We start from the raw sequence: 17366 nt of genomic DNA, 5'->3' as shown, positions 1-17366 counted from the left end.
AATGAGCCATTTATGTAATAACTTCATAACTCTTAATAGGATTTAGGTATTTACTACCGATAAATCAATAAATCTTTCCCTGTTTCCCTGTTCTCAGAGGATTTAATCGCTAAGCTCCAAAGCTTTGTGAAGAAATAAAAACATTTAAGAACCTACTTTTATTTCATTCGTATTAAGGTCCAAGACACGGGTCTGCCCGCGAAATTCAAATTTAATTTGGTTATTCACAATTTGTAAACTAATGCGACAAAGTAGACTTAGGGCATTAAAATTTCGCCCCTAGCTTCTTTTATCATCTTCACAGGTTTATATAAAAATCTTTAAGTACTTGAGTGTGTCAAGTTTAAGAAATTAGTCTAAATAATGACTAATTTGTGAGTAGTTCACGTCAAACTTATTTATTTTGACTAATTTCTTAATCTGGACACTTTTAAGTAAAGATTTTTATATAAGCCTATGAAGATACTGCTAGGGGCTCAATTTGAATGCCATAATCCTACTTTGTCGTATTAGTTTACAAATTGCGCGAGGTAATAGCGCCAGTGTTTTGGGCACAATGCCCATAAATGACCATTTGGACGGCGTATATTTTTTGTAAATATAAATTTTTTAGTGATAAGTTTTTCTGTATGTATATACTATATATAGTTTTTTTTTGTTGTTTTAATGTATGTTTGCAAAATAAAGTTTTTGGCAATTGCGAAAAACCGAATTAAATTTGAATGTCACGGGCAGACCGTGTCTTCCACCAGTCAGGATAGTTAGGTACTTTGCGACCAGGTGTTTGTGGCTAAGCGGATAACTGCTACTTTGCCTTTGATAAAGCTCGCGATTGGAAGCAGAACACATATACTTTTTAATTTTTAAAAAGATCATAGCCATTTTTAACATGACTTTCCCTTCCAACCAAGCCTAAAGTTTGTGCTAAGAGTAGGTACGACAATAGTGCAACCTAACCATTCATCATCATGATCAACCTATCGCCAGCCCACTATTAAGCACATGTGTTCTCTTAGAATGAGAGATTTGGACATAGTCCTACAGTCCACCACGCTGGCCAAGTGCGGTTTGGCAGACTTTACGAAGTATGGACTATATGGTAAAATCCTTCTAATTCAGATAGGGGTCCAACCCGTTCTCAGTAGTGACTAGTGAGACGGCGATGAGTCGTAGATGATACCTAAACACAACCGCACTATTAGCAGAAAGTCCAATTACTTAAGAACTAATTACTCTTTGACTGAGGCCGAGGGTTGGGTTGAGTCCGCTGTGAGCGCATTGTTTGCTGAGAGTTGCTTGTCTTGTCTCTAATTAGTTATTCTATACCTTGTGTCGTACTTCGGCCAAGTAAGACAGTGGGACTGTGGAACTAAACCACAATATTCTGAACCACAATGGCGCCGATTCTGTTGTATTTCTCTAAACTAAATTGAGAGTATCTGTATCTTTTTAATATTGCTAAAAAAGGACAGAACTTTAATTTTAAATTTAAAGTCTTTAAATTTTTGTGCACGCTACAAAAAACAATAGGCTCGTGACTAGCAGCTAAAGTCTCGAGGTTTGACAGCTCTAAATTAAATTTAAAATATAAAACTGTCAAACTGTGTCTGTCCTTGTCATATTACATTAGTAAGAAGAGGACGCAAATACTCTAAAATTTAGGTGCACTCAGAATCAGTACCAGTATCGTTGTAAAGTTTTAAGTTGTATATACATAGCCTGCCTATTACATAGCTAATACATTTTGTTAGCATAGCGGGAGGCTGGGATGAAAAGTTTTCTGAGTGTAAGTCAGAAGAATTTGTTGTAGCTAAGTAGTAAGTAAGTAAGTTTGTGGTATTGTAGTATTGCGGGCGATGGAGAGATGCTTGGAGCTTCTCTACGTGATCAAATCAGAAATGAGGAGATCCGTAGGAGAACTAGAGTAACCGACATAGCTCAACGGGTTGCGAAGCTAAAGTAACATTGGGCAGGGCACATAATTCGTAACCGAAAGACGTTGGGGTCTCAAGGTGCTGAAATGGCGACGCAGTGTTGGAAGACCTCCCCACTAGTTGGACGACATCAGACGAGTCGCAGGGAGCCGCTGGCTTCAGGCGGCGCAAGACCGTGGTGTGCGGAAGTCCCTACAAGAGTCCTACGTCCAGCAGTGGATGTTATCGGTTGATGATGATGATGATGATGGTGATGATGACCTATAGTTTCCACGAGGTTTCTACTACTACCTCATGGAAGCTGATATTTTGTGACAAAGCAAGCGGCAACAAAGACATCAGTACTAAAGCTATTATTACATAGATACCCAATAACAAAATGTTCAAAGCAATATTTCAGCAATTTCCCTTCAAGAAATATAGGTAAAGTGCGCGGAAACAATCAAGCGATGGCGTTAGAATACATTTCGCGAACAGCCGACATCTTTCATGTTACGTATTCAACGCAATAAGCGAATTCCGCGCCTCCTGTATCGACGATAAATCAAAATCCAACTACAGGGGCCTACCACGGGCTTGCGAAATCCCATAGCTTTCTGAATACATTCTTTTTTTGAAAAAAAAAAATACCCTGAATCATAATACTTTAGTTTCAGATGCATGATGCACACGGTTCGTCCGCATTTCGGTATTTTTTTAAATTCCGTGGGGACTCTTTGATTTTCCGGAATAAAAGTATCCTATTATTATTATGGATATACATCTACTCTCACGCCCGTGACAGATTTAGATAAAGAAAGAAGTTAAGACAGTGGGCTTTAATAGTGATGATCAATAGAATCTAATGACGACTAATAAAAGTTACCATCTATCAATTATTTGAAATGTAGGTAGTTGTAAGTTTTGTCAGGTCATGCCAAGTAATTAAAAATTCAAGCAAAGCATCTGCTGTATTATTTTAAAGTACGAATCCTAATCATCTAAACAGGCTTCTATAATAATTAGAAGCTAACAACCTAGTGTTTACTTTTATCTCAATGTATAAAATAAATAGCAAAAGAGGGTAGGTAATAAATACAGAAGTAAAACCAACTAAGTCGAATAATAATTAATCATTTATTGAAAGATCTTTAATACTTTAATCTTTATAGACCTATCTGTATTTTGTTGTATTTCTCAGCATAGGTCTATTTCATATTAAAATGAATCTACCACCCGTTTCCAAAGGTGTTTCGTTGTGTAGAAGAAAGGGCAAACAAACTACACAACACACATCTTTTAAAAGCATTACAACATTACATTATATTTAAAACATATTTGGTATATGGTTATAACAAATAAACATTAAAAGGCAAGTGATTACATACATTACAATTTACAATAAAATATAAGAATACTTAACTTTAGATAAACCGCCGGCCTCGTTTGCTCTGGGCTGGAGAACCTCACCATTCAATTATAATAATTAAACCGTAATTTGTTGTTAACACAAGGATTGAACTAACACCGAATCAATTTCACTTGGAGACTGTACGATACTGTGGCTCCTCTGTCGAGGTAGCTACTTTTATATCTTCCCATCGCAAAAACAGGCGGACGTCGACCATCACATGACATTTTTAATAATTTTTTATGTTGGTACAATGGTAGGTACCATTGTACCAACATTGAGATTGTTGACATTATTATTAATTTACTTAAATAATATTATTTGCAACATGTATTGACGGTTTACCTATTATTGTTTTACTACATTAATTAATGACATAATATAATTGATGATTTACATTACAATAAGATACTATTAAATCATAACCTTTTGAGTTGGGTAACATTGACGTTGTATCCTGTCACGGCATAACGATTCTGTTCAAAATATTACTACAAATATTTATTTTAGACTCCCAGTTTATGATTACACTAGCGGCACGCTATGATGGCCGGTTTGACACATTACAATAGTGATGTGGAATGTCAATTTATTCTCGAACAAAAAACAATTAAGTTTTGTTTTTGTACCTGATTAAATAGGTTTAATAAAACAAAAATGTATATGTTTATTTAATTTATTTGAACGAACTGAATATTTGAACGAAAATGAATATACATACTTTATATGCACACAAGAAACATATGAATACAAAAGATACCGAAAAAGGTGCCACAAAAGGCCATAATTAATCAGATTCGTCCATACTACTATTTTCACTGTCGTCACTGCTATCATCACATACATTAATAATTATATGTTCGTTTTCTATAATATTATCTATTTTCACATCTCTTTCATAATCTTCCCTTATTAATTTAACAGTTCTATTCACAACCTTTTCCCAGTCTCCTTTAGTCACATGTTCACAAGCTTCTTCTAATAATTTTAGCATTTTTTTTGTGGTAAATGGGGGTTCTGTATTGTGTCTTGCAGCATATCCCTTAATTTGAGCCCACACCAACTCAATCGCATTATACTCACAATGGTAAGGCGGTAACCGTATAACTCTGTGCCCATGTTCTAATGCTATTTCGTCAATGACGTATCGGATCTTGGTTGGTTTGTTTTCTTTTAAAAGACGTACTAATTCCGCTTTTAACATATTCATGTTTGCATCTACGCCATTTTTACGAAGCCATGCGACGATATCAGCTTTCTTTTGGGATTGGGCAGGTGGCTTGTCAATTTGCATCGAGTGGTATGGGGCGTTGTCCATAATTATAATAGATGGTTCAGGGAGGCTACACAACATTGAGGTAAACCATTCAGTAAACTTTTCTCCATTCATGTCTTCATGATAGTCTCCAGTGGTTTTTGACGCAAAAGCCATGAGAGAACCTTCGACAAACCCGTTGATGGTTCCGGCGTGACAAATTATAAGTCGCGATCCTTTTCCTACAGGAACTTTGGAAGTAGATGCTGCTGTGTCATCGTTCCAAGAACGGCCTACAGTATGGTTAGCATTAAGCCATGTTTCATCCAAGAACACAACATTTTGCCAATTTTTGATTTCTTTCACTTGCCGTAAAAAAGTATACCTTGCCATCGCTATATCAAATCTTTCCATCAATATTTTGCGTTTGTTACATTTTTTGTATCGAAATCCAATGGTCTTCAAAATCTTCGTTAAAGAACTTTCCCCACCGAAGAATAATCCAGCTTCCTTCAGTGAATGCACCAACTTTTTTCTTGTTGGATACTCCTTCTGTAAATAGTAGCCGTAAACATGTCTTCGGATAGCATCGGCATCAAAGCTATCGATGCCTACGACTGGTTTTGCTCGTTTTCTCTTTTTTGGTGTGTGAAGTTTATTTTCTTCTGTGCCAGTCTCGCCATATTTTTTTTTAGTTATCCGTCTAACAGTTCGTTGTCCAATATTAAGCGCATCAGCTACGCGTTCAACCACTGACGTTATAGGTAAAATTGGCCCTCCATTTTGAGCTTCACGATCGAAATAGTTACGAAGGCGTATTAGGAACTCACGTGTCTGACTATTTAGAACAGTTCTCTGCGTACGTTCGGTCATATCGACGAAATCCACAACAAAGGGCTTGAACAGAGTCCAAATTAACGAGCAAGGGTCAACAGTAATGCAGTATCAATATTTGAAATCCAAAGCCAGGTTAAAACTATATCACAATCGCATTGCACTGACAGTTTATACTTTTCGAAGCAACGTCAATTCGAAACTGCTTTGTTTTGCATTGAGCATTGACGCGAGTTTGCCGGAGGTAGTAGTTGTGCTAGCCAGCGATCCTATGTGACGATCGTATTAGATTCCATTTTTAAAAATTTATTGATATTTTTTTGCGATTTCAGAGGTTTGTCCACATAGTGAAAATTGTTCATATTCACAAGTACATTCACCCCTTAAATGGTGCAAACTGATTTTTCTACACTTGTATACATTTAAGAAATCAATTTAATAAATAAATTTTGAGTCCTAAACCTAAAACTACATTCGATAAAATTTATGAATCTCTGCACATCACTATCGTCAATAAAGTAATACAATTATTTCCTTCAAAGTCGTTATCAATTAATACGGAACTTCATGAGCGGACAAACGTCAAACCGGCCATCATAGCGTGCCGCTAGTTTAGGTAAATTTTAGCATAATAATCATGGCTATATTTTTAATCGTGATATGACACCCGCGTACAAAATAGATACATATAAAAGCCAAAAGAGTTATAATATACTTACATACATAAAAATAAATAAACCTACATAAACATATTACATACATACATATTTGTACCGGGCGGAGGATTACACCCCGGCAGGGGAGACCAAACGGCCGGGGGTCAGGGCGACAGGTGAAGAAATCGGCGGACTATCCTAGCCGAGTCCAGCAAGACCGCTTTTTGCATCCTGGCTGCGAGCGAACTGCCACGGAAACCCAGTCGCCTCAGATGTTGAGCGAGGCTGACTGGGATCAACCCATTCGCAGATATGACGATTGGGATGATTTCAGTGGACTCCACATGCCACATGTCGGAAACCTCGTGAGCCAGATCGAGATACTTGCGCTTTTTCTCCGTCTCAGCTCTCACGAGGTTCTCGTCATACGGAATGGTGATGTCCACCAAAAACACCCTCGACTGTGCCCGGTCCACCACCACGATGTCAGGCTTATTCGCTAGAATAGTCCTGTCCGTGATAATGGACCGGTCCCAATAGAGCCGGACTCCGTCGCGCTCGAGTACCGGCACCGGTGTGTACTTGTAATACGGCAGCCTCTCATCCAGGAGACCGTACTTCAGAGCAAGCTCTTGGTGAAGGATTTTGGCTGCTTGGTTGTGTCTGTGCAGATACTCAGTGTTGGCAAGCGCTGAGCATCCCGAAAGCACATGTCTGAGTGACTCGCCGGGATGGCGACAAGCTCGACAGATGTCATGAGTGCCATCCTTCAGAATGTACTTTCGGTAGTTCCGCGTCTTGACCACCTGATCTTGTATCGCACAGACAAAACCCTCGGTTTCCCCGAAGAGGTCACCAAAGCGCAACCACTGCACGGACGCTTTTTTATCTACGTGTGGCTCATTAAGAGCTTTAAAAAAGCGTCCGTGCAGCTCCTTCTCCCTCCATACGGCCTCCCGGTCAGAGGTGCTAAGTACCACCGGTTTCTGCCACTCGGTTTGGGCTAAGGATAGTGGGGTGAGTCCTTTATCACATTCTATGACCTCTCTATGCATGGGGGACCCCCTCATCGTCTCAAAGTAGGTTCTGAGGTTGGCTATCTCCCGGTTATGCATGGTCTTGACGCTCAATACGCCTCGACCACCACACTTCCGGGGGATATACAACCTCATCACAGACGATTTTGGGTGGTGCATGCGATAAAGAGTCATAGTTGTGCGGACTTTTCTGTCCAGGGCGTCAAGTTCGGTCTGAGTCCATCTGAGCACGCCAAAGGTGTACATGAGAACGGGCATGACCCAGCCGTTATAAGCTCGGATTTTATTGACGCCTGACAAATAACTTTTACAGATTTTTGTCAGACGGCCAAAAAAGGCCTCGCAAACAGACTGTTTCACGTCCGTCTCTTTTACCCCTAGCGACTGTGACATGCCCAGATACCGGTATGACTCAGCTTCAGAGAGGGTTCTGATGGTGGACGGCTCGAGACTCATCTCAGCCGAATGAGTTACCTGTCCCCTTTCCACATGCATGACCGCACACTTGTCCAGCCCAAGCTCCATCCTGATGGAATTGCTAAAGTCAGTGGTGACATTCAGCAGCTCCTGCAGGCGGGTGGCATTGGGTGCCAGCAGTTTGAGGTCATCCATGTAGAGAAGGTGAGGCACTTTTGTCCCTCCTCTCCGAAACTGAAAGCCTGTCCCCGAACCCTCCAGCAAAGTGCTGAGTGGGTTCAAAGACAGACAGAACCAAAGCGGGCTCAGACAATCACCCTGGAAGATACCCCTTCCTATCCTTATCCGGTCATCGGCATCCGCCAGCCGCTCGCCATGGAGACACAGAATCGTACTCCACTGCCCCATGCATTCTCCGAGGAAGTCTCGAACTGTACCATCGACTTTGTACAGCTCAAGGACCCTCAGGAGCCATGAATGGGGCACCGAGTCGAATGCCTTTCTGTAGTCGATCCAGGCGGCGGAGAAATTCCGACGGTTGCGTTTGACCAGTTGGCCCGCAACGGAGTCGATGAGAAGGAGCTCCTTAGTACCACGACTACCGCCCCGACATCCGTTTTGAGCCCCAGATATGATGTTATTCTCGTCCACGTGACGGGAGATCTTGAGGCTCAAAACAGATGTCAGTGTCTTATAGATGGTAGTAAGACACGTAATAGGACGGTACTTAGCCGGATCAGTGGTATCGGTGGACTTTGGAGCTAAATGAGTGATCCCGGTAGTGAAAAGGCTCGGGAGTGTCCTCTGCTCGAGAGCCTCTTGAAATTGTCGAGCCAAGGTCGCATGGCAAACCGAAAAACCCTTCAGCCAGTAGTGATGTAGTCCGTCGGGTCCCGGGCTTTTCCAGTTCGGGGCCCGCCTTACTGCACCAGCTACATCCTCCGTAGAGATGGCGATCGGGTTCATCGGCTCTATTGAGGCACATGCTTCCTCTATCGCCTCAATCCAAGGGCCCTCCTCATGCTCTACCTCCCTCGACCACACACCCCGCCAAAAAGTGACGAGGTCGGCCGGGTCCGGTCGCTGAGAGGTAGAGCAGACTGCTGGGCACTCCAGTCTCTTGTAGAACCTTTTCTGATCACTCAAGAAGAGGCGATTTTGCTGAAATCGCTCGACTCTTTCCGAGTATCGTCGGATGCGGTTCCCCCATGCAGCGATTTTCTGCTTCAGGTCGTCAATGCGCTCTGTTAGCTTTTGCGCAATATCGGGCTGGTCCAGCCTGACCCCACACCCGTTAAACGCAATTCCAACAGAGCGCACAATCCTTGGCCTAGTGTTGCCCGACCTGAAGCTTTGCAGTCTGCCAATGAGGACTCTGGCCAGAGTGATACGGCGTTCTATTCTCTTCTTCCAGGCCGGTTCCGCACTGCGCCTTGCAGCAGCAGCACGCCCCGGTCCCGGAGTCTTGGCACCGATAAATCGGTGCACGGCGAGCGCCGCGCCGAAGAGGATAGAAGCCGTATCACCCAGGCCAGTGCTGCTTTCCAGATGTTGAGGCAGCATTTTGTTTATGGCCTCAATGACATCCCGCGTCGCTACATTTAGCGTGAGTCGGGAGAGCCGCGGACGACTCTCTAGAGGAGCGCTCCGGATTTCAGAAATCGCCTCTTCTAGAATCCCTCTCATCCGCTCTATATCCAGGGAGACTGTTTCTTCGGTGCCATCCTCCACAGGCAAATCTTGTGAGATGGTATTCGTCTCTTCAGGGGCAGGCATCGCCTGGGAGTCGATTTGCTCTGTGGTTGGTGCTGACACTTCTGGAACAGCCTCACGTCGCAATCGTTCGAGCTCGGTAGCGTTAAAGATGTTCGAACGCTGAATGTACCGAGCCCGGTCTGCCAGGTTTTGTTCCGTGACAGTTAAGTTCGGCTCGAGCAGCAGGAACTCGCGGTACATTGCCGCTCGGTAGCCAGTCCGTCCGGTTTCCCCTCCTGTCGCCCTGTAGTACGCACGCATGACATTCTCGTTCATGAGAGACGTCCATCTCATGCGGCGTACACCACCAGCGGCGGGCGCCGAAATTGGGCCCTAGTGGACCCTGTCGGAGCCAAGGATTATTATTATTATTATTATTATATAGATAAGGTTTTTCTGCCATCATTTGTTCTAGTTTTGGGTAGGATAAGGTAACTGGCTCGACGAGTTTTAGTTTTAAATTTTGTAAATGTGGATTGTTATATTTATTTTTCCTAACAAAAATACTTGTGTTGTATAACTGATGAATGTTCATAATTTGGTTTCGATGTAAAGTTTTTAGTATGTGTTCGAAAGGGATATGTGAAAAGAATTTTTATTATTTTATTTGAGCAGTTTGTAAATGAGCTAATCTTGTCTTGGCAGCTCTTCCCCAGACTTTTTTTTTTTTTTAATAATAATCTGTCCCGGCTATACTCACGTGCTTAGTCGACGTTAGCCCGACTAGTTTCGAACCCATACGGGGTCCTTTTTCAAGAGAGTCAGTTCGCGCACAAACGCGGCGCGTGCGCGACCCCGGATGGGTTCAAAACTAGTCGGGCTAACGTCGACTAAGCACGTGAGTAAGCCGGGACAGAAATTATTTATAATGGAAATCACTCACGGTAGTTTAAATGCTAAAATTTGTTTTTTTTTGACAGCACGGTGACAGTGACGGTGAATGTGAGACGTCACAAGTATGGAAGCCTCATACAGCTGTGAGCTCCAGCTCTGCACACTCTTCACTCATCACTGAGAACAGGTCAGTATACCTGCCAGTGCCAATAACGTTTAGTTGCAGTTAGTATACACTCGTACTCGTATCAGAAATTATAATTTTCTTTCCTCCTCTCTAACCTGCTATATGCAGTACAGCTGCATGCTGGCTAGTGGCTCCCCAGTACACTCTAGATACATTCTAATTATTTATTTCACAGGCAGCGAGACCCCAGGCCTTCACACACACCGCTATGACCTTAGGTAAGATTACTATTACTAGCTTATGCTCGTGACTTCGTCCGCGTGGACTACATAAATTTCAAACCCTATATTATCCCCTCAAGGGTGGAATTTTCGAAAATCCTTTCTTAGCGGATGCCTACGTCATAATAGCTATCTGCGTGCCAAATTTCAACCCGATCCGTCCAGTAGTTTGAGCTGTGCGTTGATAGATCAGTCAGTCAGTCACCTTTTCCTTTTATATATTTAGATTTTTAGATAATCTTTGAAGCACTAGATAAAAACCGGCCAAATGCGAGTCAGGCTCGCGCAATGAGGGTTCCGTACTACAGTCGTATTTTTTCGACATTTTGCACGCTAATTCAAAAACTATGATGCATAAAAATAAATAAAAATCTGTTTTAGAATGCACAAGTGAAGACCTTTCATATGATACCCCACTTGATATAGTTATATCTTACTTAGAAAATTGAAAATACTAATAATAATTAATTCAAGACCTCAATTTAATTTTTTTGTGTGATGTAACCACAAATTCACGGTTTTCAGATTTTTCCCCTAAAGCCAGCCATAAGATCTACCTGCCTGCCAAATTTCATGATTCTAGGTCAACGGTTTCTTGACAGACAGACAGACCACAAAGTGATCCTATAAGGTTCCGTTTTTCCTTTTGCGGTACGGAACCCTAAAAACGGTCAAGAATGAGTCGGACTCGCACACCAAGGTTACCATCTTGATCACTTTTTTTTTAATTTTCATGGCAATTTTGAAATGTTCCTTATTTGTTGTTATAACGGCAATAGAAACACATTCTGTGAAAATTTCAGCTCTATACGCGTTGTAAGGCTGAAGTTGCAATAGGCAGGCCAATGTTCAAAAACCGATAGACGTTAAGGTCCCAAGGGTGCTAGAATGGCGGCCTCGCATCTGATATCACAGCGTTGGAAGACCCTCTACTACGACACATCAAACGAGTCGCAGGGAGCCGAGCGGAGGGGCGAGACCGTGGCGTGTGGAAGTCCCTACATGAGGCCTATGTCCAGCAGTGGACGTCGTCCATCGGTTGACGATGATGATGTTTATCACATTCATGACATTTTCTTTTAAGTATCAGGAAATTATGTATAAGTAGATGATGCCCGCGACTTCGTCCGCGTGGATTTAGGTTTTTTTTAAATCCCGTGGGAGCTCTTTGATTTTCTGGGATAAAAAGTAGTGTGTCCTTCCCGGGATGTAAGCTACCTCTGTACCAAATTTCATCAAAATCGGTTAAACCGTTGGGCCGTGAAAAGCTAGCAGACAGGCAGACAGACAGACAGACACACTTTCGCATTTATAATATTAGTATGGATATCTGTCCCGGCTTTACTCACGTGTTTAGTCGACGTTAGCCCGACTAGTTTCGAACCTATCCGGGGTCCTTTTCAAGGGAGTCAGTTCGCGCACGCGTCGCGGTTGTGACTGAGCGGATAGGTTCGAAACTAGTCGGGCTAAACACGTGAGTAAACCCGGGACAGATATTATACTTAATGGAAATCACGATAGTTTAAACTTAGCGTCTAATCTATCTAAATATCAGGAAATTGAAAAAAATGTTTAATTTCAGCCGTTCCTCTGCCCCCGAGTCTTGTGACAAATACCGAGATGAAGTTATCAACTGAGCAAGCCGACACAGACGTCAACGGCCGACACACTACACTAACAGATTGTTTCGTCAAATTATATGATATTTTCCCTAGAAAGTTGTCCCAAGACGAGACAGGTTACTGACGACGACACACAAACAAACAGCTAGATCTTGTGTCAGTCAGAACATTGCCTATAAAGATATCAGTTATCAGTGACGAGTCAGAATGAAGTCCTTACAACAGAATTCATTAAATCAGTCATCCGTGAAGGCAAAGTCACTGTGGCAAAAACTGTGTACATTTGCGACTTTTGTAAAAAAATGTTTATACAAAAAAGTCTCCTAGTAAAACACATTCAGAGTCATGTGGCACACCGATTCACTTGCGAAATTTGCCAATACAAATCTAATCATAAATATCAATTTATGGTGCACATGAGAACTCACACCGGTGAAAAGCCACACAGTTGTAAATTATGTGAGCGGAAGTTTGTATCAAATAGTCACTTAGTGGTGCATGTGAGAACTCATACTGGCGAAAAGCCATATGCTTGCAATTTATGCGAGAGTAAGTTTGTATCAAGTGGTAAGTTATTGCAGCACATGAGAAGTCACACTGGTGAAAAACCATATCATTGTAAATTATGCAAATAAAAAGTAACGTAAATAGTGGTTTAGTGTTGCACATGAGAACTCACACTGGTGAAAAACCTTATCAGTGTAACTTATGCGAGAATAACTTTTCATCAAATAGGCATTTAGTGACACACATGAGAACTCACACTGGTGAAAAGCCCTATCATTGTAAGTTATGCGAATATAAATGCGCCCAAAGTGGTCCATTAGCAAGGCACATGAGAATTCACACTGGTGAAAAGCCCTATCATTGTAAGTTGTGCGAATATAAATGCGCCCAAAGTTGTCAATTAGTGAGGCACATGAGAATTCACACTGGCGAAAAGCCATATCATTGTAAATTATGCGAATATAAATGTAACACTAATAGTGGTTTAGTTTTACACATGAGAACTCACACTGGTGATAAGCCATATCATTGTAAATTATGCGAATATAAATGTAACCAAAATAGTGCTTTAGTTTCACACATGAGATCTCACACGGGTGAAAAACGGTATTCGTGTAAGTTATGCGAGAGTAAGTTTTGGTCAAATGGTGATTTAGTGAGGCATAATATGAGAACTCACACAGGTGAAAAGCCATATCATTGTAAGTTATGCGAATAAAATGTAACCAAAGTTGTCAGTTAGTGAAGCACATGCGAACGCACACTGTTGAAAAACCATATCATTGTAAATTATGTGAATATGAATGCGCCCGAAATGATCAATTAGTGATGCACATGAGAACTCACACTGGTGAAAAACCGTATCCATGTAAGTTATGCGAGAGTAAGTTTTTATCAAAAAGTAATTTAGTCAGGCATATGAGAACTCACACAGGTGAAAAGCCATATAGTTGTAAATTATGCACATATAAATGCATCCAAAGTAGTCAATTAGTGAAGCACATGAGAACGCACACTGCAGAAAAACCATATCATTGTAAAATGTGCAACTATAAATGTAAACAAAAGTCACTTAGTTCGCCACAATATGAGAATTCACACTGGGGAAAAGCCCTATCATTGTAAGTTATGCGAATATAATGCGCCCGAAATGGTCAATTAGCAAAGCACATGAGAACTCACACTGGTGAAAAGCCATAATATTGTAATGCCAGTTTAAAGTTTGTAAAATTTTGGTAACCTACCTATGTTACGTATTTGTTATATTATGTTAATTCACATGTAAATACACAAATGTCATAAAATTACAATTATGGCACCGATTCCGTTGTCTTTCTCTAAACTAAATTTAGAGTATCTGCATCCTTTTCTTTTTAACAATACTAAAAAGGGACAGAACATGACGTTTAAAGACTCTAAATTTTAGTGCACGCTACAAACAGTAGGCTCGCGATTGTGCGCTAAAATCAGAAGTTTTACCATCTAAAAGTTCAATTTAAAACTGTCAAACTGCGTCTGTCCTTTTCATATTACATTAGTAAGAAGAGGACGCAAGTACTCTAAAATTAGGTTGTGCTCAGAATCAGTACCAATGTAAAAAATTCTTAAAACTAAAATCAGTAGTACCTTTATTATAAATGCGAAAGTGTTTTGTTGGTTTGTCCTTCAATTACGTCGCAAAAGAGCAATGAATCGACTTGATTTTTGGCATGGGTATAGTTAAAGACCTGGAGAGTGACATAGGCTACTTTTTATCCCGTGAAATCAAAGAGTTCCCACGGGATATTTAAAAACCCTAAATCCACGCGTACGAATTCACGGGCACTTCGTCCGCCTGTAGGTTTCTTGACAGACAGACAGACAATAGAGTGATCCTATAAGGGTTCCGTTTTTTCTTTTGAGGTACGGAACTCTAAAAATGTTGTATGATTAAAATTCAACTATACTATACTTATGAGCGGTCACTCTTTATCAAGTATTAAATTGTAATTAATATTCTGTCTAGTTTGTAAGACTAGACTACACAAACACAGATAACAAATAATTTAATAATGTACCTACTTAGAGGGCGTCCATAAATTACGTGAGATGTTTAAGGGGGGGAGGGGGTCGAGTCAAATCTCATCTAATCTTACGTTGGAGAGGGGGGGGGGTCTCGGCAAATATCACGCAATTTTTTTTCTGATTGAAACAAACAGAATTATACTATTTTGGTCCATTTAATCCAGATTGTACATGCTTAAGATTTAATCGTAACACGATTAAGATCATTCCCTAATTCGTTCGAAAGAAAATAATTTAATTCAAGTATCCAACGCGTTTACGTAAGAAACCCACATTTTGAAAAATCTCACGTGAGATTGGGGGATGGGGGAGGGGGTTGAATAAAATCTCACATCTCACCAGGGGGAGGAGGGAGGGACGGAAAATTCAAAAAACACCTCGCGTAATTTATGGACGCCCCCTTAGACAATAATTGTAATTATGTATTTTGGAAATAAATGGCTATAAAAAAATAAGTAAATATTACCGATAAAGTATATAGTACATAATAAATGCTATAATACAAATGATATTGCTTACTTCAGCCCGTGTTTTATTTTCTTGAATTTCAATTTATTGCAATTCCATCAAGAGCCTTCCATAAGCCTCAATAGCTCAACCGGTAAAGGAGTGGACTGAAAACCGAAAGGTCGACGGTTCAAACCCCGCCCGTTGCACTATTGTCGTACCTACTCCTAGCACAAGCCTGACGCTTAGTTGGAGAGGAAAGGGGAATATTAGCCATGTAACATGGCTAATTCTTTAAAAAAAAACTATGTAGGTAGGATTATGGATACCCAGTTTGGGTGTCGCAATTTAGTCTGAACAGTAGACCTTAGTAGGGAGACCCATATTATTATTTATTTTTATTTGCATCGTTTAAAAGACCATTTATGGCATAGTAGTACTTTTCTAATAAAAAGTTTTTTAATATTTTGTTAATTCATTTTCGTTGGCTACGTTACGAATTTTGTCTGGCAAATCTTCTCTATACATACATTAAAAAAAAAAGATTCCGACGAATTGAGATTTTGAGAACCTCCTCCTTTTTCGAAGTCCGTTAAAAATGAATCGCTGAATGTGATGCTGATCGCAAATCTCGAGAACAGCTGAACCGATTTCGCTAATTCTTTTTATGAAAAAAGAATATTTAGAAAATTAGATTAGAAAATATTAAGAAATATTTCATAATTACGGGGATGGTTCTTACCGAGAGAAAATTTAAAAAAAAACCCCTGAAAAAGAATCGACTGTTAGGCGGTACGAAGTTCCCCAGGGCAGCTAGTTATTATATACTAGCTGATCCCCGCGGCTTCGCCCGCGTAGATTAGGTTTTTAAAGATCCCGTATAGCCTATGTCACTCAGGAATAATGTAGCTTTCTACTGGTGAAAGAATTTTTAAAATCGGTTCAGTAGTTCTAAAGATTACCCCCTACAAACAAACTTAACGACATTACCTCTTTAAGAATACAACGGGCCGTGCAGCAGAAATCGTAATATTTTAATTTCGCCATAACTTCAAAACCAAACGTCCAATTTTAATCATTCAAAGACCAAATATTATCTCCATAAACTGTCCTTAGTGATGAAATCATTTATTTTGATAAGGATTAATAGCATGTAAAATAAACGCGTTTAAATGTAGTCCAAAAAAAATTCAAGATTTTTAAATAAAAAAATGGTTGCTGTGCCTCACTCGACATAGATGGGTATAGTGTGTCGCGGACTTTTTTGTAGATATTTATAAGATCTACAATTAATTAGAACATTTTATGGTTCTATCTTTTATAGTTTAGGCAGCGTACGCAAAATAAGTAACTTTTCTGGTTGATTTTTTACACCTTGTCCGAAAAACCCAAATATCTTACGGAACCCAATTTTTTCCAAAATAAATATAGCCTATGTTACTCGTGGATAATGTAGCTTTCGAATGGTGAAAGAATTTTTAAAATCGGTCCAGTAGTTTTTGAGCCTATTCAGTACAAACAAACAAACAAACAACAAACAAACAAAGTTTTCCTCTTTATAATATTAGTGTAGATTTTATCGACATTACGTAGGGACTCAGGGGAATGCAAACTAATTTTGATTCTCTTTTGCTTGACGCAAGCAACTTTCGGACAGTGTCCGAGATATGAGAAAATTGCCGTTTGCTCGATGCGTCCGTCCAGCTGCTTGATCAAGCAATACAGAACAACTTGCTTGACCGTCTTGGAAGCCCGTTACCTGCAGCTTCAGTAAACGAAGTATAGTACGATATATACGTGAAGTTAGCTTTGCGATCTTGCGCATGGTACACTCGAAAACTAAATCACTTAACGGGCGGCGGTAAGTTCAATAGTAGTACTTCCAACTTCTTTGGTTCCACCTCAGCTTAAACAAAGTAACTTCTCAACTCGGCTGTACAAACAAACAAGACGCGTCTAGCGAGAGAGAGACGCATCAAGGAGCTGGCGGGAATGTGGGAGCGAGACGTGCGCTGTTACCCTCCCTACCTTAGAAACCCTAAATGTGTGTTCTGCGCAACGTCGTGCGCAAACTTCAGGAGGCGCATTTACGTTTGAATCGTTCTGTACTGTCCGTACAAAATCAATACTCACTCGCCGTTTTAACTCAATGTATCAACTGTCATGTCAAAAGTACGGTTCAATTTTAAAATAGGCATGCGACAAG

The 17366-nt window shown here is 40.6% G+C and overlaps 1 protein-coding gene across 1 annotated transcript; it reads left to right on the top strand.

Moving 5' to 3' along the window:
• Positions 1-12111: 12111 nt before the first annotated feature.
• Positions 12112-13774, top strand: LOC138403590 (zinc finger protein 271-like). The gene is given in 2 exon segments (XM_069504763.1): positions 12112-13367; positions 13370-13774. Coding segments are annotated over 2 exon segments (963 nt in total). The 5' UTR covers positions 12112-12809.
• The last annotated feature ends 3592 nt before the right edge of the window (positions 13775-17366 follow it).

This window comes from Maniola hyperantus, chromosome 18, assembly GCF_902806685.2.
Source record: "Maniola hyperantus chromosome 18, iAphHyp1.2, whole genome shotgun sequence".
In the NCBI taxonomy this organism is placed as follows: Eukaryota; Metazoa; Arthropoda; class Insecta; order Lepidoptera; family Nymphalidae; genus Maniola; species Maniola hyperantus.
Note: the sequence above shows the minus strand (reverse complement) of the source record. Positions and strands in the feature narration are given on the sequence as shown.